This window comes from Mytilus californianus, unplaced genomic scaffold, assembly GCF_021869535.1.
Source record: "Mytilus californianus isolate M0D057914Y unplaced genomic scaffold, xbMytCali1.0.p SCAF_4, whole genome shotgun sequence".
NCBI classification, from domain to species: domain Eukaryota; kingdom Metazoa; phylum Mollusca; class Bivalvia; order Mytilida; family Mytilidae; genus Mytilus; species Mytilus californianus.
This window is the reverse complement of record NW_026262690.1, coordinates 117,506,154-117,533,056: the sequence shown is the minus strand read 5'-3', so window position 1 is coordinate 117,533,056 and position 26,903 is coordinate 117,506,154. Positions and strand designations below refer to the sequence as shown.

General features: G+C 32.3%; 1 protein-coding gene and 1 long non-coding RNA gene across 3 annotated transcripts in view; both read right to left on the bottom strand.

Annotated features, from left to right (window-relative positions):
- Positions 1-2,807: 2,807 nt before the first annotated feature.
- On the bottom strand, positions 2,808-10,902 carry LOC127739250 (uncharacterized). The gene is made up of 2 exons (XR_008000363.1): positions 9,071-10,902; positions 2,808-8,545 (listed from the first exon to the last, which is right to left on the bottom strand). It is a non-coding gene; the product is annotated as an uncharacterized LOC127739250 (long non-coding RNA).
- An 8-nt stretch (positions 10,903-10,910) lies between these two features.
- Positions 10,911-26,903, bottom strand: part of LOC127739235 (L-asparaginase-like) — a 42,451-nt gene continuing 26,458 nt past the window's right edge. For both annotated transcript variants that reach the window (XM_052250854.1, XM_052250855.1), the window contains 10 exons: positions 26,808-26,891; positions 25,985-26,111; positions 25,036-25,148; positions 23,835-24,020; positions 20,409-20,522; positions 17,732-17,848; positions 16,989-17,084; positions 16,422-16,669; positions 14,611-14,710; positions 10,911-11,203 (listed from right to left, as the gene is read on the bottom strand). In XM_052250854.1, the coding sequence (XP_052106814.1) occupies positions 11,030-11,203; positions 14,611-14,710; positions 16,422-16,669; positions 16,989-17,084; positions 17,732-17,848; positions 20,409-20,522; positions 23,835-24,020; positions 25,036-25,148; positions 25,985-26,111; positions 26,808-26,891 (1,359 nt within the window). In that variant the 3' untranslated portion in view covers positions 10,911-11,029. The remainder of the gene's footprint in view (positions 11,204-14,610; positions 14,711-16,421; positions 16,670-16,988; positions 17,085-17,731; positions 17,849-20,408; positions 20,523-23,834; positions 24,021-25,035; positions 25,149-25,984; positions 26,112-26,807; positions 26,892-26,903) is intronic.

Below are 26,903 nucleotides of genomic sequence, written 5' to 3'. Positions count from 1 at the left end.
CAAAAAAACAAAAGGTTTACTATATTTGATGTAATGGAATGATTGTGAGGTGTACATATCTGTCTAGCAGTCTTCTGACCTTGACCTCATTTACATTGTTCACTGTCAAGTTTTCCTGGTTTGACATGTTTCACTGATACTATAAGCAATAAATCAACTTTATTTGGTATATCTAAAAATTGCAATTTGTATAAAAAAACACATCAAAGATACCAGGCTAATAATTATGTACGCCAGATGCGCATATTGTCGACATAAGACTAGTCAGTGATGCTCGAATTAAAACAGTTGAAAGGCCAAATCAATTACGAAGTTGAGCATTAAAAACCAAAAATTTCAAAAAGGTCAAAAAGCTTATATATCTGTTTTGCAAGTTTCATTGGACCTTGACCATATTTTTATGTTCATTGGTTAATGCTACGTTTTAATGATTCAGTCTGTTTCCCATATGCAAACCATATTTGGTGTATAAAATAAACCGAAGATGTACATGTCTGTCTGGCAAGGTTCATCAGACCTTTATCTAATTTCAATGGTCAATGTACAGTTTTCCTAGTTAAACAGGTCTGTTTCTCAGATGCTATAATCAACAAGTCAATTATATTTGGTGTATTTAATTATTGTATGGTGAACATGTTTGTCTGGCAAGGTTTACCTGACCTCATGGTTCATTAGTCAACATTAAGTTTTTGTGGTAAGTTTGTTTCTCAGATACTACTGTTATAAGCAATAAAATAACTATTTTTGGTGTATGGTTTTTATGGCAGTCTTGCAGTGTTCATCAGACCTTGGCCTCATTTACACAGATCATTTATAATGGTTTTTAGTGATATCTGTAGTAAAACCTTTATCTTAACAGCTATCAAACATAAATTCAACCATGATCATTAAAGCAAATCAGACTTTTCAGCATGTGCATTCTTGTAGGTACAATGTATATATGTCCCAGTTGATACAACATTCCATAGCTTGTCTTTTCTAAATGATTACCTTGATACTTAGGGTGTTGCTGCCGATTATGGAAGAAATTAAAATAAAATGCTTCGCTGAGCGCAGCCTGATACAACCGCAGAGGTTGAACCCTAAACAGTTGGGGCAAATTTGGACACATTATTCAAGCTTGATACTGTGAATTTGGATTGTGATCAAATTTTTGACATAATATAGGTTTCTGACACAAAATAAATGTGGTCAAAAATCTTATAAATCCATTGCCCAATACTGTGCAATTGAAGATTTCTTCTTGAAACTTTTCAAAATTTCTAAATTTTAAAAATTTTGAAAAAAAAATATGAATCCCTTAAACCCCCCCTCCCCAACTTTTTGAAACCCCCCTTGGAGCAATAACCCCAAAACTCAATCCCAGCCTTTCCTTTGTAGTATGGAACCTTGCAGTACAATTTCAGAGAGATCCATACACTTACACACAAGTTATTGTCTGGAAACTAGAAAAATGCTTGTTTTTGGCCCTTTTTTTACCCCTAATTCCTACATGTTTGGGGGAATTAACCCCAAACTCAATCCTAGCCTTCCCTTTGTTATATGGAACCTTGTGGTACAATGTCAGAGAGATCCATACACTTACACACAAGTTATTGTCTGGAAACTAGCAAAATGCTTGTTTTTGGCCCTTAATTCCCAAACTGTCGGCCCCCATAACCCTTAAAATGAATCCCAACCTTCTACTTGTGGTATTAAACATTGTGGTACAATTTCAGAGCAATCGAAATACTTATACACAAGTTATTATCCTGAAACTAAAAAATGCTTGTTTTGGGCCCCTAATTCCTAAACGGTTGGGACCATCATCCCCAAAATCAATCCCAACCTTCCTAAAAAATTTCATACAGATCCATTCATTTAAATTAAAGTTATTGTCCGGAAACCAATGTGTCTTCGGACGACGACGACATCATACCATTATACGAACACAAAAAATGTTTTGCGGCCGTATAAAAAGGGTTCTTAAAAGGTTATATAAGTCCTCACATTGAAATTTCATGTCTTCATGTACTATTTATCATATCTACAATCCTGTACTCATTTTCTTGTTAATGACTATCAGAAAATGAGACAGTACTTGTCTGGAGCTATTAGACAGGTGCCTCTTTTAGAGACTTCACACAATTGGAGTAATTTCAAATATCAACAAATATCTTCAAGGTGCAGAAAGCTTGTTTTAATGAAATTTATAATACCTAACAGCAGTAACAAAACTCTGATACAACTACTTATTGTCCAACTGTAAACAAACAATCAGATAATTATTTTAAGCGGTTTGCATAAAATACTGTCTTGCCTCTGTTACCCTTATGTTTGAATCCTCCTTGTAACAGAGCCCATGTTGATAAGCCAACCGGGTCATCAGATACAGTTTTTTTTTTATTAATTAAGCTCCTTTTGGATAATTCAGGCCAACATTTGTTCTTAACTGGTCAGGTGGTTTAAAACAGAAACACTTTTACAACTTTACATTCAAAAGATGGTGAATGACTGACAACAAACAAAAAACAAAATATAGAAATACATGTAGCTTATAGCTTAACAGTTTGATAAGGATTTTTTCAGTTAGTTGTTTAATATTGCAATATGATTGATTAACAGAACTTACACCTAAGACGATACAATGTCTCACACATGCAACCGAATCGATATAATTACTCATGCATGTCCCTGAACAAATAGAATCACTCGTGCTTGCAATTGGAAATAAAATCACTCATGCAAGCATCTGAAGATATAATCACTCATGCATGCATCTGAACAGCTTAAATCAGTAATGCATGCAGATAAAATCAAATTACAAATGAATTTTAATGTTTTTATTTCATTTTTTATGATTCACTGCAAAAAATGTTAAAAAACATGAAAAAGCACCCTAATAAATTATCAACTGAAAATATTCTTGAACAGAAACACTGGATAAAAAACCATAAAACTTAACAGTATATTATGGATGGTTATACTATGCAAGCAGCACTTTTATTCCTGGGTTCAAAGGAGAAAGTATGTAAAGAGCCGTCATTTAGCCCCTTTAAAATTAAAATTCTTCAGTCTATTCAAAATCAGATTCATTTTTTAAAGAAAAGAACAGGGTGATAAAAGTAAAAAAACCCATGGAAATTTTTTTTATTTATTTCTGAGGAAAATCATTTGTAATGTCATGAAAAGAACATTAATATTCAAATTTTCAATAAAAAGATATATTTCCTACCTAGTCAATGTTTTAACATTAATTCATTGTAATATTTGACAATAAATCCTTATTTGAACTTTAAGCCAGAATTAGGGGCCATTATAGGGCTTTATGATACAATTTGATTTTTGAACTTAACTCATTCTTTCTCCTTTTCAAGCTTTGAGGAGAAATCATAAGTATAGCTCTATCTAAATGCATTGTTTCAGACATTGCTCACAACAAATCAATTTCATAAGATAATTGTGTTACTGTATGACAAATCATATTGTCACCCTTAAGGATATATTGAAATAAAAATATTAAAATTTAAGGTTCTGAATAATTGTAAATTCTACAAAAATTGGAACCCAGGAATAAAAATTCTACACAATATTGATGAAACAATTTGATTATCTAATAAATGATATCAACATAAATAGCTGCACTAAAAATAAAAACTAATAGAGATTCAAAAAACAGAAAGGAATATAATATAGTATACAAACAACAACATGTGTTCACAGGACAACATGCCCCACTTGCTCTACCATAAAATCTTGGTCAAAACCCTAATTTGGCATGCTTTTAAAAAGTTCACATCATAATGAATATGTGTTCAGTGGTTGTTGTTTGTTGATGTGGTTCTTAAGTGTTTCTCGTTTTTTTATATAATTTAGATCGGTGGTTTTCCTGTTTGAACTGTTTTACACTAGTCATTTGGGGCCCTTTATAGCTTGCTGTTGGGTGTGAGCCAAGGCTCTGTGTTGAAGGCCGTACTTTGACCTATAATTGTTTACTTTTTACACATTGTGACTTGGATGGAGAGTTGTCTCATTGGCACTCATACCACATCTTCTTATTTCTATTTATGTTTCAAGCTGATGTGAACAAAACTTCATGGTAAACTACCCTAAACTAAATGCTTATCCTGATACAGACCAGGCATGCATAGCAACTCAGTCTAATTGATGAAAGCACAGACAGGAAAACATAATGGCTATTGTAGGTGGGGTATCAAAAAATAAGCTTGTAAACAAATATTACATAACAAAATAATGTAGAAAATGAGACATTTTGCCAAACCAATTAGTTTCTCTTCTTATTCTATTGTCATTAAATTATTTAAATTTGTGCTTAATTATGCACACACTAATCCAGGAAAATTGGCATACCATGTTTAATAATGAATCAACAGTATTAAACATTTAGTTTGAGAAATGTACTGATGCATAATATATAATGCATTCTTTGATTTCTTTCATACATGAATTACTGTTGGTATAAAAAACTTACAATAAACCATGAGCAACAGATGGCTTCATATGATATAATTAGTTCTATAATTAGATGTCTATTAAATTTCAAAGTCACACAAAATTATTCATAACTCATAATAATTCATATTATATAACTCCAACTGTTAATGATGAAAATGATTAAATAAAAATTACTAAAAAAAAATCCCATTGAAATATATATTACTGGAATCAATATTTATGAGCCTAACCATATGTGCCACAACAAAGGACGATTTTTTATGACAGAAGCCATTATTTTTAGTCCTTGAAATTTCAGAAATAGTAAAAATATTTAATACATTCACAATTATGTTAATTTTTCATAAATGCAAAGTAAGATATAATATGAATCTTGGTGCAGAAATGTCATCTGTATTGTCACTGTGACATCATTAAGGGAGCTACCATTTGATTTTTATGAGGGGGCTAGGATGAAAATTGAAAAAAATAGGCAGGACAGGAGTTTTGAGTAAAAAAAAAAGGCAGTAAAAAAAAATTTGTAAGGGTTCCGCGGAACCCGCTGTCTCGCCTACTTTTGCTGTTAATCGCAGGCTCAACAAAAATGAGGAAAAAAATTAATAAAAATATTCCTCTCAATACTATCTTTTGATTGTAAGAAGCTTCTGTCCAAGTTTGGTAAAAATCCAGGATAGTTTATGAATCTAATAAATGTTTTAAAAACTTTAACTGCAGGCTGTAAGTAATGTTAACTGGAAGAGTCCATTTATAAGTAAAATACGAAAAAACAGGTACAAAATTTTAACAAAATTTCCTTCTAGATACTAGCTTTTGATCATAAACAAGCTTTTGTTCAAGTTTGGTACAAATCCAGGATAGTTTAAGTTATTAAAATTTTAAAAACTTTAACCACAGAGTGAATGTAATGTTTCCTGGCAGAAATACTAAGTCCATTTATAAGTAAAATACGGAAAAAAAATTAATTCTTTTTACTAAAATTACATCTGGATACTATCTTATGATCATAAACAAGCTTCTGTCCAAGTTTGGTAGAAATCCAGGATAGTTTAAGAAAGTTATTAAAATTTCAAAAACGTTAACCACAGAGTGACTGTAATGTTTCCTGGCAGAAAAACTAAGTCCATTTATAAGTAAAATACGGAAAACCCAGAATTTTTTTTTTTAAATTTACTACTGGATACTATCTTATGATCATAAACAAGCTTCTGTCCAAGTTTGGTACAAATCCAGGTTAGTTTAAGAAAGTTATTAAAATTTCAAAATTTTTAACCACAGAGTGAATATTTGTGGACGCCGACGACGACGGAATGTAGGATCGCTATGTCTCACTTTTTCGACAAAAGTGGAAGGCTCGACAAAAAGGCAGGATGAGACACTTTGCAAAAAAAAGGCAGGATGACAATTTATGTAAAAAAAAGTCAGGATAAAATAAAAAAAAAAAGGCAGGACCGAATAGAGTGAAAAATAAAAAGGCAGAACAGAAATTACATCTAAAAAAGAATGCAGGACAAAATTTTTCATCCTAGCCCCCCCATAAAAATCAAATGGCAGCTCCCTAGCCAAGTAAACATTCACATACTTGACCTAAAAGGATAAATTTAAACATACTTTTTGGTCAATTTGAAATTGAAATATTTCACTCACATCAAAACTTTGTATAAGACATCTTGTAGTAAAATATATTTTTTGGCTGTTTCTAATATATAAATATCAATGACAAGATGGTATAAAAAGGATGCTGTTTTGGTTTTTTGTGAAGTTTTTCTTTAAAAGTTTAGAAATGCTAAAAGTTGATATGTTTTAAATAAATATGTACAGACAAAATTGAAAAAAAAAATATATCTTGATTCCTGACCAAGTAATGTATGACATGTAAAATGTGGACTAAAATACAACAATATACCAAACTAGATCTGTTGTAGAAGAGAATACAAGTAATGACACAGATGTCTTGTGTTTCTTGCACAAATGGCTGATGACAGGTAAACATTCAATTACATAATCATATGTTTACTATTAATAAATTATCTTTATCTTATATAAAATAAACAGTATTATATAAATCACAAATTAAAAAAACAAAGCACAATTTTATGTAAAGTATTTATTTGTGTTTGAAAGAAACATTTAAGTGTAGGTGCACTTAAGAAAGAGATTCATCCTACATACTTAGTTCATCAAAGGAAATTTTAAGTGTCTATTACAGGCAGTAATTAACAGTTTATAGAGATGCCTTCTACGGCACGTCTACCCTGATAGCCAAGCATTCTAGTGAGATTCAATAAAATAATCTCAGAGTTAAGACTCGCACACATACTCACTCGGATTAACTTGAAAGCCTTACAACTTTTAACAGTATATAACAATAAATATGAAAACAATCAATAACAACATGTAAAGTTAATAATGCAAAACTATATAAATATGTGTTTGATTTCTTGCAAAAGAATGATAGGGTCTGTAAGACATAATAAAAATTTTAGGTCCTAAGTTGAAAAATATGCGGTCATTGAGTCTGGTTTCACTACAATACATATCCTAATATAGGAAGTTCACTATTAGCAATCTATGAACAAGGTACCATGTAGTATTATTTCATTTTGTTGTGGGTTTTGAAAAAAAATTCATGCATTAATTTCGCAATTTACAGTATTAAATCTATTGAGATTCATATTAAGTTCAGACATTGATAGTATAAACCAAGCATTAAAATTCTGATGCAAAATAATTATATACAAAACATAAAGATTAAATAGCACTTCAACTTAACATTAATGATGTATGTCTAAACATGACAAGAGACAAAATTGAATTAAATATAAAAACAAAGGAATGTACTATACTTATACATGTACCATCAAACTCTTTTATTTTGATGTCTATAAAATTTCTAAATACAGTCAAACCTGCTATAAAGGTAATAAAATGCTTCGCTGGGGCGCAGCTTGATACGACCGCAGAGGTCGAACCCTGAACAGTTGGGGCAAGTATGGACACAACATTCAAGCTTGATACAGCTCTGAATTTGGATTGCTATTAAATATTTGACACAGCATAGGTTTCTGACACAGAAAGAATGTGGTCTAAGAACTTGAATTTTTTTAATTTACCTATTATGGTCCAATGTCCAAAATCAAAATACATGGTTAGATTCAGCATATCAAATAACCCCATATATTCAATTTTTGTTAAAATCAAACAAAGTTTAATTTTGGACCCCAACTTAGACAAACTTGAAAACTGGGCCCATAATCAAAAATCTAAACACATGTTTAGATTCAGCATATCAAAGAACCCCAAGAATTCAATTTTTGCTAAAATCAAACTAAGTTTAATTTTGGACCCTTTGGACCTTAATGTAGACCAATTTAAAAAACGGGACTTAAAATTAAAAATCTAAATACACGGTTAGATTTGGAATATCAAAGAACCCTAATAATTCAATTTTTGATGAAATCAAACAAAGTTTAATTTTGGACCCTTTTGACCTCAATATGAACCAATTTGATAGCCGGGCCCACAAATAAAAAATCTAAATTCATGGTTAGATTCAGCATATCAAAGAACCCCATATATTCAATTTTTGTTGAAATCAAAAAAAGTTTAATTTTGGACTCCAACTTGGACCAACTTGAAAACTGGGCCCATAATCAAAAATCTAAACACATGTTTAGATTCAGCATATCAAAGAACCCCAAGAATTCAATTTTTGTTAAAATCAAACTAAGTTTAATTTTGGACCCTTTGGACCTCAATGAAGACCAATTTAAAAAACAGGACCCAAATTAAAAATCTAAAAACACGGATAGATTTGGCATATCAAAGAACCCTAATAATTCAATTTTCGATGAAATCAAACAAAGTTTAATTTTGGACCCTTTTGACCTCAATATGAACCAATTTGATAGCGGGGCCTATAAATAAAAAATCTAAATACATGGTTAGATTCAGCATATCAAAGAACCTCATATATTCAATTTTTGTTGAAATCAAACAAAGTTTAATTTTGGACCCCAATTTGGACCAACTTGAAAACTGGGCCCATAATCAAAAATCTAAATACATGTTTAGATTCAGCATATCAAAGAACCTCATATATTCAATTTTTGTTGAAATCAAACAAAGTTTAAATACTGGACCCTACCTTGGACCAACTTGAAAACTGGGCCCATAATCAAAAATCTAAACACATGTTTAGATTCAGCAAATCAAAGAACCCCAAGAATTCAATTTTTGTCAAAATCAAACTAAGTTTAATTTTGGACCCTTTGGACCTCAATGTAGACCAATTTAAAAAACAGGACCCAAATTTAAAAACCTAAATACACCGTTAGATTTGGAATATCAAAGAACCCCAATAATTCAATTTTAGATGAAATCAAACAAAGTTTAATTTTGGACCCTTTTGACCTCAATATGAACCAATTAGATAACGGGGTCCACAAATAAAAAATCTAAATACATGGTTAGATTCAGCATATCAAAGAACCCCATATATTCAATTTTTGTTGAAATCAAACAAAGTTTAATTTTGGACCCCAATTTGGACCAACTTGAAAACTGGGCCAAAAATCAAAAATCTAAATACATGTTTAGATTCAGCATATCAAAGAACCTCATATATTCAATTTTTGCTAAAATCAAACAAAGTTTAATTTTGGACCCTTTGGACATTAATGTAGACCAATTTGAAAACTGGACCCAAAATTAAAAATCTAAATACACTGTTAGATTCGGCATAACAAATAAATAAATGTGATCAAAGATTTTACAAATCTAATGCGCCATACTGTGCAATTAAAGATTACTTCTTGAAATTTTTCAATATTTGAAATTTGAAAAAAAAAAATTATTTGAAGAATAATTCTTTTTAATTTCTGAAATCTGAAATGAGAAAAAATTGGCCCCCCACAATTTCTTTTTACCCCCCCCCCCCCTTTTTCCCCCAAAAAAATTCTTTCCCTCAAGATATGGTCATAATCTCAATTCAAATTTCCAATGGAGTTGGCAACCATAATTACCCATTTAAATTTACCATAGTGCTAACTTAATCTATTTTATAATAGAATTAATAAAAATATAGTGTCAAATCTTTCATATGGATTTTTTTGTAAAAAAAAAAGATGAAAACATTTGCAGATATTTTTACTGGTCTTCCTTTATAAATATGCATTTCTTTAAACATAATTTAAAAGCAGTGTAAGGGAAGTAACCAAAACGTTGTATTTGGATTACCTCCCTTACACTGTTTTAGATTATCTTTATTGTTCATTAACCATTACTTTATACATAATTTAAAAGCAGTGTAAGGGAGATAATTTCAATGATGTATTTGATTTATCTCCCTTACACTGCTTTAAATTATGTTTTGTACTAAAGTATTTGTCCATTAACCAGGACAACCTTGTTTTTCCCCCTTTTTTGCCCCTAATTCCTAAACGGTTTGAGCCATAACCCCCCAAAGCAAATCCTAACCATCCCTTTGTGGTATGGAAACTTGTAGTATAATTTCAGAGAGATCCATACACCGTTCCACAGTTATTGTCTGGAAACTAGAAAATGCTCATTTTTGGCCCCTTTTTGGCCCCTAATTCCTTAACTGTTGGTACCATAACCCCCAAAATCAATCCCAACCTTCCTTTTGTGGTATTTAACCTTATGGTCAAATTTCAAAAAGATCCATTCACTTAAACTAAAGTTAGAGTGCGAAAACCAATATGTATTCGGACGACGACGCCGGACGACGACGACGACGCCGGACGACGACGACGACGACGACGACGACGACGCCAACGTCATACCAATATACGACCACAAAATTTTTTTGCGGTCGTATAAAAACTTGTCTTGTCAGGTCAATCTCTTCTTGTCCCATTATAGCAATACCTACACATTTTGAACCACAGTTCAAAGGTCACCTCTCTTATAAGGTCCCTTTTCTCTTCTCCCAAGAATGACCTAAATATGCAGGTTTGACTGTAGCTAATACTATTAATCTGCTCCATAATGATTTCTAAGTATAAATATATTGTTGTCTGACTTAGAGCACTAAGCTGTTGTGTAGTAGGTTAAACACCTCAACATCCAACTAACTGACTAAAAAAAATAAATATATTGTAAGACTTGAATGATCTTTAGCTTTGAACACATATATAGGCATAAATTATTTGTGGAAGAATGTAAGGGTAAAGACAAACAACAAAGCTTGTAATTTGACCAGTCTGCACCAGAATCTTTTCTGACTTCTAGTCCGAAGACCAATATTCCAACAATTTTCTTATGTGGCTGAACAAAGTTTTGCAAAAACTTACTAGTCCAAAATTTTTTTACTAGTCTGGGGTATCAGACTAGTGGCTAACGGTGCAGACTGTTTGACACATTCTTGAAAGCACTGGATGAAAACTAAAATAAATTTTGTACTAACAACTTAAAAAAGTGTATTGCATTGGATATGATAAAACATCACTAAAAATTGGTACCACACTGAATGGCAATAATACATTCACAGTACATTATATTCCCAAACTATCACATGCATGTAAATTTTGATGTACAGTATATATTGTGTTCTAATCTATGTGCCTTGCGTATGTTGTTCTTTAGCCTTGCTAATCAATTCTAATATTTCCGTTCTTCCTAACAACTCTGCATGTTCTTCTGCCGTTTTTCCGAACGCATCATTTAACATCCAGGATCCACCATTGTCTAGAAGAAATTTCACAGTTTCAACATGTCCTAAACTTACAGCCTGTGAAATGTAATAAAATATTTAATAAATTTTACGTTTAATCAATTACCCAAAACTTTATTGCTAACAAAGGGTAAACAAAAATATACATAAATATAGATTAATGGCATTTTTTTTATACTGACTTTATCAGCAAGAATGTCAAGCAAGCCTGCTTAGGCAAGTTGATATTCGAGCTGGTGAAGTCAGTATAAAAATATAAAATGCCATAATTCTATTTAGTCTTAACAATATGTTTTTGGTTGAGAATATGAAATAAAATGAAATGGTTAGTAACTATTTTTACAGGTACAAAACCTTTTGATAGTTTTTCACGTATATGAATGAAGTCGGATGCATTTCATTGATGAATTGACGCAGATGGCTATAAACATGTGACATTGCTGCGCTATACATGACGTCATTGCCTAATATTTTCAAGTATCAGGTCCTGTCCATGATCTAAAAAATATATCAGGCAGTACAGGGTAGGATCAAATAGAAAATGTACAAATTACAGATTATTAGTACTATTATTACTTCACAGAATTCTGTTATCTTAGATATGTACAGTACCAAAATTGCACTCATTAAGCAAAAATAGCAGTGGAAATCTTACAAGTTTTCTTAGAAACTAAACAAATTGTATTTCTATGATTTGACATTTTACACATTTTCAACACAGCTATATATATTTAAATTTTACACAAAATGTTCACAGTATATATGAACAGATGAAGTATTAACTGGAAAAAGTCAAATCTACGGCGCCCACAAAAAGATGAGCAATTAAAATCTGTTACAAGCATCCAATTTATAAAAAAATTCGTAAGGGTTCCGCGGAACCCAGTGTCTCGCCTACTTTTTCTGTTAATCGCAGGCTCAACAAAAATGAGGAAGTAAATCAATAAAAATATTCCACTTGATACTATCTTTTGATTGCAAGAAGCTTCTGTCCAAGTTTGGTAAAAATCCAGGATAGTTTATGAATCTAATAAATGTTTAAAAACTTTAACTGCAGACTGAATGTAATGTTAACTGGAAGAAAACAAAATTTCCTTCTAGATACTAGCTTTTGATCATAAACAAGCTTCTGTCCAAGTTTGGTACAAATCCAAAATAGTATAAGAAAGTTATTAAAATTTAAAAAACTTTAACCACAGAGTGAATGTGTTGTTTCCTGGCAGAAAATCCAAGTCCATTTAAAAGTAAAATACAGAAAAAATGGATTTATTTTTTTACAAAATTTCCTTCTAGATACTAGCTTTTGATCATAAACAAGCTTCTGTCCAAGTTTGGTACAAATCCAAAATAGTATAAGAAAGTTATTAAAATTTAAAAAGCTTTAACCACAGAGTGAATGTGTTGTTTCCTGGCAGAAAATCTAAGTCCATTTAAAAATAAAATAAGGAAAAAATGGATTTATTTTTTTACAAAATTTACTTCTGGATACTATCTCATGATCATAAACAAGCTATGTCCAAGTTTGGTACAAACCCAGGATAGCTTAAGAAAGTTATTAAAGTTTTTAAAAACTTTAACCACAGAGTGAATGTAATATTTCCCGGCAGAAAAACTAAGTCCATTTATAAGTAAAATACGGAAAAAATGGAATTTTATTTTTACAAAATTTACTTCTGGATACTATCTTATGATCATAAACAAGCTTCTGTCCAAGTTTGGTAGAAATCCAGGATAGTTTTAGAAAGTTATTAAAATTTCAAAAACTTTAACCACAGAGTGAATATTTGTGGACGCTGCCGCCGACGGAATATAGGATCGCTATGTCTCGCTTTTTCGACTAAAGTCGAAGGCTCGAAAAAAATGAATTGTAAGCATGTACTATTGTCAAATTGTTGTAAATATTTGGAGAAATAAAACAAATCATCAGTTATTCAATTTCTATGGATGTGAATGAAAGCATGGATGCAATTTTGGTACTCCTCATTACAGAATTATGGATCATTTGGAGGTCGGCTCAACCCATTTTTCTATGATTCAATATACATTCAAAATTAAATTGGTGGAACTATATAGTAAATAAGGAAACATCTACAAAATAAACACAGAATGGAATTTTAGACTGGATCATACATAAACATAGGTGAAAAAACTGTCAAAATAGGTGAAATTTGGGTACCCTCAAACCAATATCATTTGTTGGAAGTTTCAATGGGAATTATAACGTGACTGAAAATGGACACAACAAAGGAAAATACTGAATTTAATTTAAGCTTGATTTTCTATTTTTCAGCATTTTTAGGAACTTAATTATCTAAGAAATCAATGAGACAGCAACCCATTGACACAAAAACAACAAAAGACAAATACAGAGGGCAATATACAGACAGGTATCTATAAAATATGCCAAGATATTAAGATCTTAATCACCCAAAGTGTAAAAATAGCTGTGAATAAATCAAACAGAAACTATCACAGATCTGCCATCAACGCTTTTCCAAAATAAGAAAATATATTAAGATATGACCTAAAACAACCACTGGCAAGGTTCCTGACTTGGGACATGCACATAATTATGCTGCATAGTTAAACTATTTTTTGAGACCTCAACCTTTCCCATTTTAAAAAATAAATCAAATGCCTGATTTTGCTATCCCTTTTTTCCTTACTAAATGGATACCATATGGTGTGGGAACGTGCCATACCATTCATTATAGTAACCACAAAATATCTGTTTTAATGACCTTGTAATGCTTGAATGTTCTTGTCTCATTGATATTACAATGGCATATATTTTATCACATTATGACACAGCTGATATTCTGTAAACAATTGGTATCAAGAATGTGTGTCATAGGACAGCATAGCAGGTCCAACTTGCAATATAACATTTCCATGTTCAGTGAACGGCAAAATCTTCGTCCAAACCCTAATTTGGCATATACCGGTAGTTTCATGATAAATAACCTGAAACCAAAATTCAACTTGATATACAGGGAGAGGTGGGGATAAAAATTGTAGATGTACACTTACATTTTTTTTTTGGTAAGGTATCTTTGATTTTAAACTGTGCAAAAATCAGTTAGGTGTAAAATATAGGTCATCTATACAATGCATGGCCTTCAAATATATGTCGCTAGAAAAATTGCCAACTTCCAATTTTTTTGGCAAGTTTCAAAACATTTGTACATATTTCAGTGTACAAGTTTCACCAGAAAATATTTTTTTATTTCTTAATTTGATGCCATGCAGTGATTGCATATATCAGATCAAATTTGTTTACATGTGCAAGCTTCAAATGCTTAAAATGCAATAACCCAATTATATTTCATTGTCCAAAGTGACAACAAACATGAATTTTAGTTACCAGATAGAATAATAAATTCATCATTGGCAAAGTCCAACACTTCACCCGCAAAGTTTAAGAGATGAGAGAAACTATTTCTGTTAAAAATGAAATAATTTACCACATGTAAAGCTGTTCTATTGTCGTAATCACTTTCATTCAAATCAGCTCCAGCAATTTTCCAGGCCTTTAATGTGTCAATATCTTCTTGAGATGCAGCCCTAGAAGAAAATTAAACCATTTCATTAGGTACGATTAACTTCCATTCCCATAGATGTCGAAAGAATAGATTCCAAAGAAGGAAATTTAAACAGCTGGAAAAATAGTGTGAAGTAGATCCTTGATAAACTGCTTCCAGGACTAAATTGAAATAAAACAGATAATTGCTGTAGCTTAATTTGCACAGAGGAAATTAAATGACTGGTGACTGGTTGTCAGGAAATTAGATTGAACAAGTGAAACTGCGAGCTACTGCACACTGATGATACCCCACTCAAATATGGATAATTTTAATAGTGTAAAAATATATAAGTGTTCGGTTAAAAGGAAGTTGTTGAGTGATGAATCTGAAAACGCATCACAAGGTAAAGCTGACTTATATAAACCCTGAAACCAAATTTCAGAAATCCTTATGATATAGTTCCTGAGAAAGATGCGACGAAAAATATTCATGGGACGGATGGACGGACTGACGGACAGACAGAGGTAAAACAGTATACCCCCACTTTTTAAAGAGGGGGTATAATAAAAATCTACAAGTGCCAAATTAAAGACAAATATGACAACAAAACATTTGGATAATGAGGTTAAACGCCTTCAATCAATACATCACAGCAAAGACAACTTATTTGTTCCCTGATTTTACTATTGCTTGATTAAATAACCTGCTTGTTTGTGATCCAAAGTAGTCAAATACAATCTTCAATTGTTTGGCTCTTTTATACAATGCACAGCAGTTTTGTTTAAAGTAATTTAAAACAAAGTTGGGTTTATTTATCTTGTACAATCAACTGGTTATTTCAGGTGTTGTGATTGATTGCTTATTCATAATGATGTCAGGTTACTGTTACCGGTAGCTTTGTTTGCAATAGCGTCATTTTTGTCCCATTAGAATTTAGGTTTTTCACACAATATAAAAATAAGCAGATTTGGTATGATTGCCATGAGACAACTATCACCAGAGATCAAATGATGGGGATGTTAGCAACTATAAGTCAACATACAGCCTTCAACAAAAAGCACAACCCATACCTTATAGTAAGCTATAAGAAGCACCAACATGACAAAATGTAAAACAATTGAAACAAGAAAACCAACTTACAATTTACGAGCCTTGAAAGACTGAAGACATACTGAAATTGTCAGGCAACCTATGAAGTATTTGTTAGATGTCTTTCTCAGATATAGTTTATAATTTGTTGATATCACCACACAGCTGTGTTCTTTAAAGCACAGATGTAGCATGATAAACACCCAACAAAGAATTTTTCTCAATATGATACTAGTGGTCATCTTGAACTTGCAGTGATGTGTTAGATTTTTTCTCTTTGTTAATTTCCTCAATGTGATTTTGAGTTGAAGAACAGCACTGCAGTGATTTTGTGTTTGCATGAACATATCCTTTCTTTTCCACAATTTCTTTAAAAAAATCTTCATTTTGGTAGCTGTTTAACAATATCCTTTCAGGGAAAATTTATAAGGTAATACATATTGTTCATTCTAAGGCATCTTTGAAAAATTTGTTGGTTGCTGGAAAAAAAATATTTCAGGCTAAACATAAACAGCTTGTCCAATTATCATTATACATGTGTATTGGATATTCCCAAAATTCTGCTCCAGCAACTAAGACTTATAAAGCTATATTTAAGAATAGCACTAGCTACAATCTCGATTGATTGATAATTTGTACTAATGCATTTCTAAGCTACATACCTACATAATTCCATGGCAAGAATAACTGGCTGAAACGTTATAATAGCCCCAGTCTGTACAAGAATAGATATTATGCTGAAATGTTTGTTTTGAACTGCATCCATCAAAGGAGTTTTCTTGTCTAGATCTTTGGCATGGACACTTGCCCCATGTTGTAACAGATACTGTACAACCTCTAAATGTCCTTCTCTACAAGCCACATGTAAAGCTGTTCGGCCATCTTGGTTTGCTGAGGAAAAGTTACCTCCCTTTAAAAAAATCAAATGTTAAAAAACATATATTTAATTGTATAATTAAAGAAAACTTTAAACAGTAAATTACAATATAATTAAAACAAAACTTACTATGTGGTATTGGCTTTGCTCATTGTCGAAAGACCATTCAGTGAAGTTGTTAACTTCCATGGCATTTGGTCTCTGATGGAGAGCTTTCTCAATGGTAATCATACCACATCTTCTTATGTTAAATTAATACACAGAGATGTCTATTTTTATGATCTTGTGTTGTTGGGTTGCCATTTCATTGATATTTACCTCAAATCTTTTATTCATAAAATGTCCAACTTACAGTTCCTCGAAGTTTCTCTAAAGCAAGAATATCTCCAGTCTTAGCCGAGGTACACATCAGATTGGGATACAATGCATCCTTTAATTTGACCACTTCCTGTAATACAAAAAAATATATTTTGTGTCATGGCTATCGAAAAAAAAACACATGGGGGAAATGTGGAAATAAGCATTTTTTTCTTACATCCTCCAATTAATTTTTTATAAGATCTTTGTATTAGCTTTCTAAATTGTCATTTAAAACTCCACTGTTCATTCTTCATTCATCTATAGGGCTTTCCACCCCAACCTCAACTTTTTTATGGAATAGTTTTCATTCAAGTAAATAAATGAGTTCAATTGAGGTTCATTGACTTTCTGATGAGCCTTAAAGGTTACAAAAACCCTTACAATCTAGCAAACATGCTTTCAAGTTGACATCATGTTTAAAATTACTATTGGATTAAACAGGAAAACTTTTGTTCAGTTTTTGAGTGGATTGTCCCAGTTTACATATCAATATCCTTCAGAAAAAATGCATTTAATCCTCGTATTTCTCAACTAAACTAATGGTTAAAATTTTTCCACTTTCATATATAGCACATGAATATCTATCACAGTGATGACATAGGTTACATAAGTCTGGCAGCATGGTCTATCAAAGTGTAAATGGAGGAAAGAGATTCTTACAATTCCATCATATTCAAGTATTTGTAAATATGAAAATCATATAAGAATTTTATAAAAATAGTTTAAATTGTTTACCTCTTTACTACTAAGACATAATGTTTTAGCCACACCTTCTATTAACTCAAAATCCATTATAGACATATCTTCTTTGACTACGACCTTCATCTCTCCTCTCAGATTGCGACTCATCATCTATCAACAAAGAAAAAAAAAATACTACAAGACAGAACAATCATTCAATTTACTGAAATCCAAGCAACGTCATACTTCTTATCATGAAAATGAAGACACATAATATTTTGCCACTGTAAAAAACTAGAGGCTCTCAAGAGCCTGTGTCGCTCACCTGACTCTTACTTTGGTTTTAGAAATCATGTAAAGATAGATAAAAATCATAACAGATACCCAAATAATCATTGAGGCCAAATTTGGTTTAATATTGGTCCCGTTATTTAATAAAATATCCTGGTGGCCATCTTGAACAGTAAATCAGCAACAAAGTAGCAACACTTGGTCAGCACCTCATAAGGAACATTCATGCCACGTTTGGTTTCATTCCATTCAGTGGTACTCTAAAAGAAGACATTTGTATGTATTTCCCATAGGGTCCTATGTTAAACTAAGTCCCCCCTGGCGGCCATCTTGGATGATGGACCGACTGCAAAGTAACAACACTTGGTCAGCACCTCATAAGGAACATTCTTGCAATGTTTAGTTTCATTCCATTTAGTGGTTCTCTAAAAGAAGACATTTGTATGTATTTCCCATAAGGTCCTATGTTAAACTAAGTCCCCCGCTGGCGGCCATCTTGGATGATGGTTCGGCTGCAAAGTAACAACACTTGGTCAACACCTCATAAGGAACATTCATGCCATATTTGGTATCATTCCATTCAGTGGTTCTCTAAAAGAAGACATTTGTATGTATTTCCCATAGGGTCCTATGTTAAACTAAGTCCCCCGCTGGCAGCCATCTTGGATGATGGACCAACTGCAAAGTAACAACACTTGGTCAGCACCTCATAAGGAACATTCATGCCATGTTTGGTTTCATTCCATTCAGTGGTTCTCTAAAAGAAGACATTTGTATGTATTTCCCATAGGGTCCTATTTAAACTAAGTCCCCCGCTGGCGGCCATCTTGGATGATGGACTGACTGCAAACTAACAACACTTGGTCAGCACCTCATAAGGAACATTCATGCCATGTTTTGTTTCATTCCATTCAGTGGTTCTCTAAAAGAAGACATTTGTATGTATTTCCCATAGGTTCCTATGTTAAACTAAGTCCCCCTCTGGCGTCCATCTTGGATGATGGATTGGCTGCAAAGTAACAACACTTGATCAACACCTCATAAGGAACATTCATGCCATGTTTGGTTTTATTCCATTCAGTGGTTCTCTAAAAGAAGACATTTGTATGTATTTCCCATAGGGTCCTATGTTAAACTAAGTCCCCCGCTGGCGGCCATCTTGGATGATGGACTGACTGCAAAGTAACAACACTTGGTCAGCACCTCATAAGGAACATTCATGCCATGTTTTGTTTCATTCCATTCAGTGGTTCTCTAAAAGAAGACATTTGTATGTATTTCCCATAGGGTCCTATGTTAAACTAAGTCCCCCGCTGGCGGCCATCTTGGATGATGGACTGACTGCAAAGTAACAACACTTGGTCAGCACCTCATAAGGAACATTCATGCCATGTTTAGTTTCATTCCATTCACTGGTTCTCTAAAAGAAGACATTTGTATGTATTTCCCATAAGGTCCTATGTTAAACCAAGTCCCCCGCTGGCGGCCATCTTGGACGATGGATCGACTACAAAGTAACAACACTTGGTCAGCACCTCATAAGGAACATTCATGCCATGTTTGGTTTCATTCCATTCAGTGTTTCTCTAGAAGAAGTTCAAAATGTAAAAAGTTAACGACAAGGCGACGGACGCCAAGTGATGAGAAAAGCTCACTTGGCCCTTTGGGCCAGGTGAGCTAAAAACAAGTAAAACTGTGAGCTACTGCTCACTGATGATACTCCCGCCCAAATGTTTCGGTAAACAGGAAGTTGTTGAGTCATGAATCTGAAAACGCATCACACAGTGTAGCTGACTTATATAAACCCTGAAACCAAATTTTAGAAATCCTTATGATGTAGTTCCTGAAAAAGATGCGACGAAAAATATATCATGGGACGGACAGACGGACGGATGGATGGACTGACGGATGGACAGACAGAGGTAAAACAGTATACCACCCCTTTTTTAAAACAAATTCTTTACATACTTTATATACAAGTCTACAGAAAATTTGCTTTATGTTGAATATCCAAATTCCTGGTTTACCTATATTACCCACAAAATCCATGATTATTTATTCATGAAAAACAATTAATCCACACTTAGTTTATTTGTACACCTTTGTTTGTTATGAAAAATGGCTATTGCAAGTCAAATTAAGTCTCTTTAATGCTTGATTGAGACCAAATTCTATAGAAATATTTATACCATGGTAAATAATCTTATTTGACTGACTTCTTCGGTATGATATTTGGTTATTTGGAAATAATTCCACATTCTCATTTTAAATCAATGACTTTTTGGATTTTGTTTGGCCTTCTAAAATTTACTTATTTTGGCATGGTTACATTCCTTCCCAAGTTTAACCAACAACTTAACCAAAGCTGCATTCAATGTCATATCTGTCATACCTCCACCCTGGTACACCTCAATCATGGCTGACAATGAAAAATACTCACAGTCCTTTTCTTTTCATTTGTGTATGTCTCCTTTCCAAGTATGTAAGATAGCTTTGTAAGTGCTGCCTCTGGAGTCATATCTCCCCCTCCAATAACTCCAACATCTGACAATGCCTGTAAAACAATATCAAGGAATATATATACAAATTCAACTTGGTGAGTTCAGAGAAAACATTCTAAATATTCATTCGTGAGTTTAAATTGTGAAAAATGGTGAGTACAAACAAACTTTTGAAATTAATATTACCAGTAGTCATGAAACCTCTTCTGAGATATTGGTGAATCATAACACAATTTCTGAGACTTTGTTAGATGAAGACAAAATCAATGAGATGTTAATGAATCAAGCATTACTTGTAAGATCATGACACAATTTCTGAGATATTGGTGAGTCATGGCAAAATTTCTGAGAGGTTGGTGAATAATGCAATAATTGTCAGATGTTGGTAATTCAAATCAAAATTTGTGAGATGTAGACAAATGCAGGCAAACATTCTGAGATATTGGCGAATCTTGGCAAAACTTGTGAGATGTTGGTGAATCAAGTCAAAAGATTTGAGATGTAAGTGAATCACAGCAAAACTTGTGAGATGTTGATGAATCAAGTCAAAAGTTTTGAGATGGCCGTGAATCACAGCAAAACATGTGAGATATTGGTGAATCAAATCAAAAATTTTGAGAAGTTTGTGAATCACAGCAAAATTTTTGAGAAGTTGGGGAATCAAGTCAAAAGTTATTTAAGGAATGACTGTAATTTTCTTTTCTGTCTATGAAGCGGGTTATTTAAAAGTGTGCATCACATTTTATAGGTTATTTCGAATAGACAGAGAAAATATTACAGTCAGTCCTTATAATTTAATTCTAAATTCCATTTTTAAGGAGTTAATCATGAAAAAAACATTGATGACGTCACAGTCACATGACAAAATTATGTCTATGAGCTTATAGACAAAAAACTTTCAGCCAATTAGAAGACCTGTTACATCCAAAATTTAATTATTTTGAGATGTTGTTGAATCACAGCAAAACTTGTGAGATGTTGGTGAATGATGACAAAACTTGTGAGATGTTGGTGAATCATGACAAAACTTGAAAGATGTTGGTGAATCACAGCAAAACTTTTGAGATGTTGGTGAATCACAGCAAAACTTGTGAGATGTTGGTGAATCACAGAAAAACTTTTGAGAAGTTGGTGAATCACAGCAAAACTTGTGAGATGTTGGTGAATCATAGCAAAACTTGTGAAATGTTGGTGAATCACAGCAAAACTTTTGAGATATTGGTGAATCACAGCAAAACTTTTGAGAAGTTGGTGAATCACAGCAAAACTTTTGAGATATTGGTGGATCACAGAAAAACTTGTGAGATGTTGGTGAATCACAGCAAAACTTTTGAGATATTGGTGAATCACAGCAAAACTTTTGAGAAGTTGGTGAATCACAGCAAAACTTTTGAGATATTGGTGAATCACAGCAAAACTTGTGAGATGTTGGTGAATCACAGCAAAACTTTTGAGATATTGGTGAATCACAGCAAAACTTTTGAGAAGTTGGTGAATCACAGCAAAACTTTTGAGATATTGGTGAATTACAGCAAAACTTTTAAGATGTTCTCAAACAGTTGCGAGCAACAACAAAAATTCTAATATTTTGAGAAATGTTATGACCCATCTTTTGATATTTTGGTGAATCAAGGCAAAACATTTCAGATTTCACAGAGTGAACAAAATATTTGATTCTTTGGAGAGCCAAGACAAAACAAATTGAGAATTTGACAAGTAACCATAATATTTAAAAAAAATTGTGAGTCAAGATAAAGTTTGTGAAAATTTTCCAGGCCAAACAATTTAAGGAACTTCAATTTGGAAATCTTTTGTGTGTCCTAAATGAAAATGTTGACAAATCATGATGTTGGGAGGATATCTTTACAAAGTTTATTATATTGTGATGCATATATTGAACTTACATTTTGTTGCCAAGGCAAATAAAATTAGACAGTGAAATCAAACAATTTCTGTGCATTAAAATAAATATAACAAAGTGAAAAAAAAAAGCAAAGATCTGTGAATACTCTGTGGCACATAGATGTCAATCAAAGTGTGAGATATCTCCCTTAGAGAGAAAATTCTTTAGAGGGAGACTTGTCATAGAATCTTTCTCATATCATTTTTCATCCAGCTTTTTGCAGTTACTTTTCAATTTTTGAAAATCACATAAACTATTAGCAGCTGGATCTTTTTAAATGATACCTTAATATACAAATAAGAAGATGTGGTATGATTGCCAATGAGACAACTCTCCACAAGAGACCAAAGGACATAGAAATTAACAACTATAGGTCATCATATGGCCTTCAACAATGAGCAAAACCCATACCACATAGTCAGCTATAAAAGGACACGAAATGACAAATGTAAAACAATTCAAACGAGAAAACTAACAGCCTGATTTATGTTCAAAATAATGAAAGAACACAAATATAATATACAACAACAAACGACAACCACTTGATTACAGGCTCCTGACTTGGGACAGGCACATACAGAAGTGACGGGTTAAACTAATTTAAAGGCACCAAACCTCCCCTTACCTGGGACAGCAGTTTAACAGTTCCCTTAACAGAAGGATTACTGCAAACATTGGCAAATATTTCATCCACATTCAGTATGGGAACAATTTGAACGAGGTGAAACTGTTTTGTTGTTTTGGTAGAAAAGTATCTGTTACAATTTTGACTACATTCATTCCAAAACAGTCTACTGACATAATTTTGACTGTATTTAATATCATACTTTTCGAGATTCAAATGGCAAAAAATTGTATCAATCCTACATGTACCATACCAATTGCACCATATGTAATACTTGCATCAGAAAGGTGTGCAGACCTTGCTCCAGCTTACCTTATTTTTTATCTTTATACAAAAATTATCAATAATCAATTATATTACAGAGTCTGTTCATGGCTATAGGTACTTCTTTGTTATATAATATATTACAACAATGTACATATTTTTCTTTTAAAATATTGAGCTAATCTATTTCTATATATATCATACAAATTCAAGCTTAATAAATAAGACGCATCAATAACCTAATTAATCAGCCCAGTAAATTTAATCCAGAAAAAAAGTTAATTTAATCCATGAATCAAGTTTACGCTTCCTGTTGTATAAGATGTGTCAATGAACCTAATTAATAAGCCCAGTAAATTTAATCCACAAATAAAGTTAATTTAATCCATGAATAAAGTTTACCTTTCCTGTTGCATAAGATACGTCAATGAACCTAACTGATTAGACGAGCAAATTTAATCCACAAATACAGTTAATTTAATCCATGAATAAAGTTTACGTTTCCTATTGCATAAAATGCGTAAATGAACTTAATTAAGTAGCCCAGTAAATTTAATCCACTTATAAGTTTACCTTTCCTGTCTCGTAAGATGCGTCGACAAATCCTCTTGTGCACTGAGTAATATTCACAATGATAACACCCATATTAGTAGCCTCTTTAAATGCCAGTAATAGGTCAGGTCTATTACTGGGGGCATTACCTACTCCATATGTCTGTAATACTACACCCTGCATTGGTGTCGACATAAATGCACGAACCTACAAAACACATTTTCACCATAGAATTAATGTTCCTTTACAATATATCAGTACCATAACTATGAGCAATTTAGCCAGAAAAATGCAGTAGTGTTTCAAAACATAGCTTATATTCAATTTTGGGGCACATGTAAAAAAAAACTTGAACCTTAAAACATGAGAAAATAGTAGATATGTAAAGAATATTGCCAACTTTAAAGACTCTTTTACTGTGGATTCATTAATATTCTCGTGATACCAATTTTAGTTGATTTCGTTGGTAAAAGTGAACCACAAATTTAGATGTTCAACGCAGTACAAATTATCTATAGGTTCGTATGCACTTCTCAAAAATCACGAAATCAATCATCCATGAAAATACATTGTTTCATCAATCCATGAAAATTGATACCCACAAAAATAAATGAATCCACAGAGTTTTTTGATTTAAACAAATTTAGAAAAATAAAAAATAAATGCCCCCATTGAAGCTTTACAATTTTCTAAGTTAAAAAGGGGCATAACTCTAGAACAGTAAACAAATCACTGCCCAAACTCTGTCTGCGTGTGGTGGTTCTTAGTATCGTGTATGAGTTTCATAAAATTTGCATGAGACAAACTTAAGTTTGAGTTATGTAGGAGTATAACTCTAAAATGGTAAGTGACTCACTGCCCAAATTCGAACTCTGTCTGTGTGTTGCGGTTCTTAGCATTGTGCATGAGTTTCATAAAATTTGCAGGAGGTAAACTTATGGTAGAGTGGGGAAATGAAAATGGGATGGACAGTCAAGGGTAACACTTAATGGGGCATAAAAATTCTGCATTAAAGGAATGACATCTTTAAGTATGATATTTGATCTGAATGCAAACAGCTGTAGTTATGAAATGCATTAAAAAATTAATGAAGTTTATCATGTAATATTTATCATACTGCTTCTTTTCTGAAAAAGGGGTATCTTTCAAAGACCTGATAGGAAAGAAGACCAGACTACAATGTTTTGTATGACTAATGATCCCCTTAGCTATGTATACTTACAGTCTGTGCTGTGATTCCTGGGAACAACCTTAATACACCAACATTTCTACATAAAGTTGTAGCTACTGAAAACTTCTCTAATGATCCAGATCTATATATAGCATCCCAATCAACTACAAGTAAACAATAAAATTTCTCCCAATCAAATAGAAGTAAAAGATATAACATCTCTAATGATCCAGAGATATGTATAGCATCCAATCAACTACAAGTAAAAACAAATCTTCTCTAATGAACCAGATCTAAATATAGCATCCAATCAACTACAAGTAAAAAATAAATCTTCTTTAATGATCAAGATCTAAATATAACCTGAATAATTCAGTCCCTCCTCAGGACTCTTGGGAGGACCTGGACACTTTATACAGTAAAAATGTGTCACAAATCCAGGATTATGATTGGTGCTCTCTGGATGAGAGAGCCAATCAGCTGGTATCTTAATGTTATCCAGATAGGTCTGTTTGATTTCATGTCATAGATTAAACAAATGTGTAAATCATTGTTTTACCTGCATTTGAATGATTTTTTTGTTGGTCAGAGATAGTCAACGAAAGGGATCTTCCCGTTAACTGCCTTGTTTCACTTTTCAATGTTGACCTTCTTTTCTTTTTAATAACTAACCATGCTTAGCCCATGTATAGCCAATCCCTGTTAAGGGTTAAATTGAAATTTGAATGAATAAGGTTGAATAATTTGAGTTCAAATGAGTTGAATTATTGACTTGCAAGCCAAAATATATCATCAATGTCTTGGAGCTTATTTTGACAAAATTAAACCAAAACTGCTTGCTAATAGTGAAATATCATTTTATAATTCTGCTTTTTGGACTCGAAAAAATCAAATTTTGACTTTTTATCAAGTCCTTAGCTAATGTCCCTTAAAGAAAACATTAAAAATCTGCTTTGATGTCCAATGACAGTGATTTTTTTCAATCATGTACAATTCATACCTGTTACTTTGATTTCCAAATTAGCCAATGGTGGAAGATTTGGTGACCAAAATGCATCAAAACTGGAAGAATCTTTCTTTGATGTTCTGTTTCCTCTTAAAATTTTGTTGTCAAAAGAAACCATGACCTAATCAACAAAATTAAAGCAAATACATTTTTCTTCAATGAATAGATAAAATAGCATTACATCGAATTAACACATTTTTCTATGGAGATCAAAAAATATATTCTTGTAGAATTTTGTTTTAAATTTTTCTGTAAATGAGCCCAGCAGCTAGCAACCTAAGACGACATTTTGAAAGGACTTACATAGTTATATCAAAGCAATTTAAATCATTAATCTCACCTTTCACTTGACGTGAATTACTTATATTCACCAACTGACCAACTAACCAAGTTGTTATCACACAAACATTCTTTTATGTAAGTCTTTATTCCACTTTTACTAGCACAACTTATTGCAGTCTTCCTTCCCCATGCGATTTGATAAAATTTTAACTAGATATAAGAAGATGTGGTATGAGTGCCAATGAGACAACTCTCCATCAAGTTGGATTATGAAAATTGCATTTATTTCATTTCAAAAACATAACTGCAATTTAGTTTCAGAATCTCATTCATTCTGGGTAATATTTTCAAAAGGTTGTGATTGATTAAAAATGTCGGAAACATTTGAAATTTAACCAAACATGTGATGTGTTATTTTTGCATTTTGGGGTACGAGCACAATGAAATTACCCATAGTTCATTAGATTCTGAATTGGTGAATTAAAATCAAGTCACAGTAAAAAATGAGAAGCAATCATTAAATGAAACAACTTACTTCTGGAATGCAATAATGTCCAGCAAATATCAATGATGACAAAAAATTGTCTCTTCCATCACTTCTTATCTCAAATATTGGTATCTATTAATGATA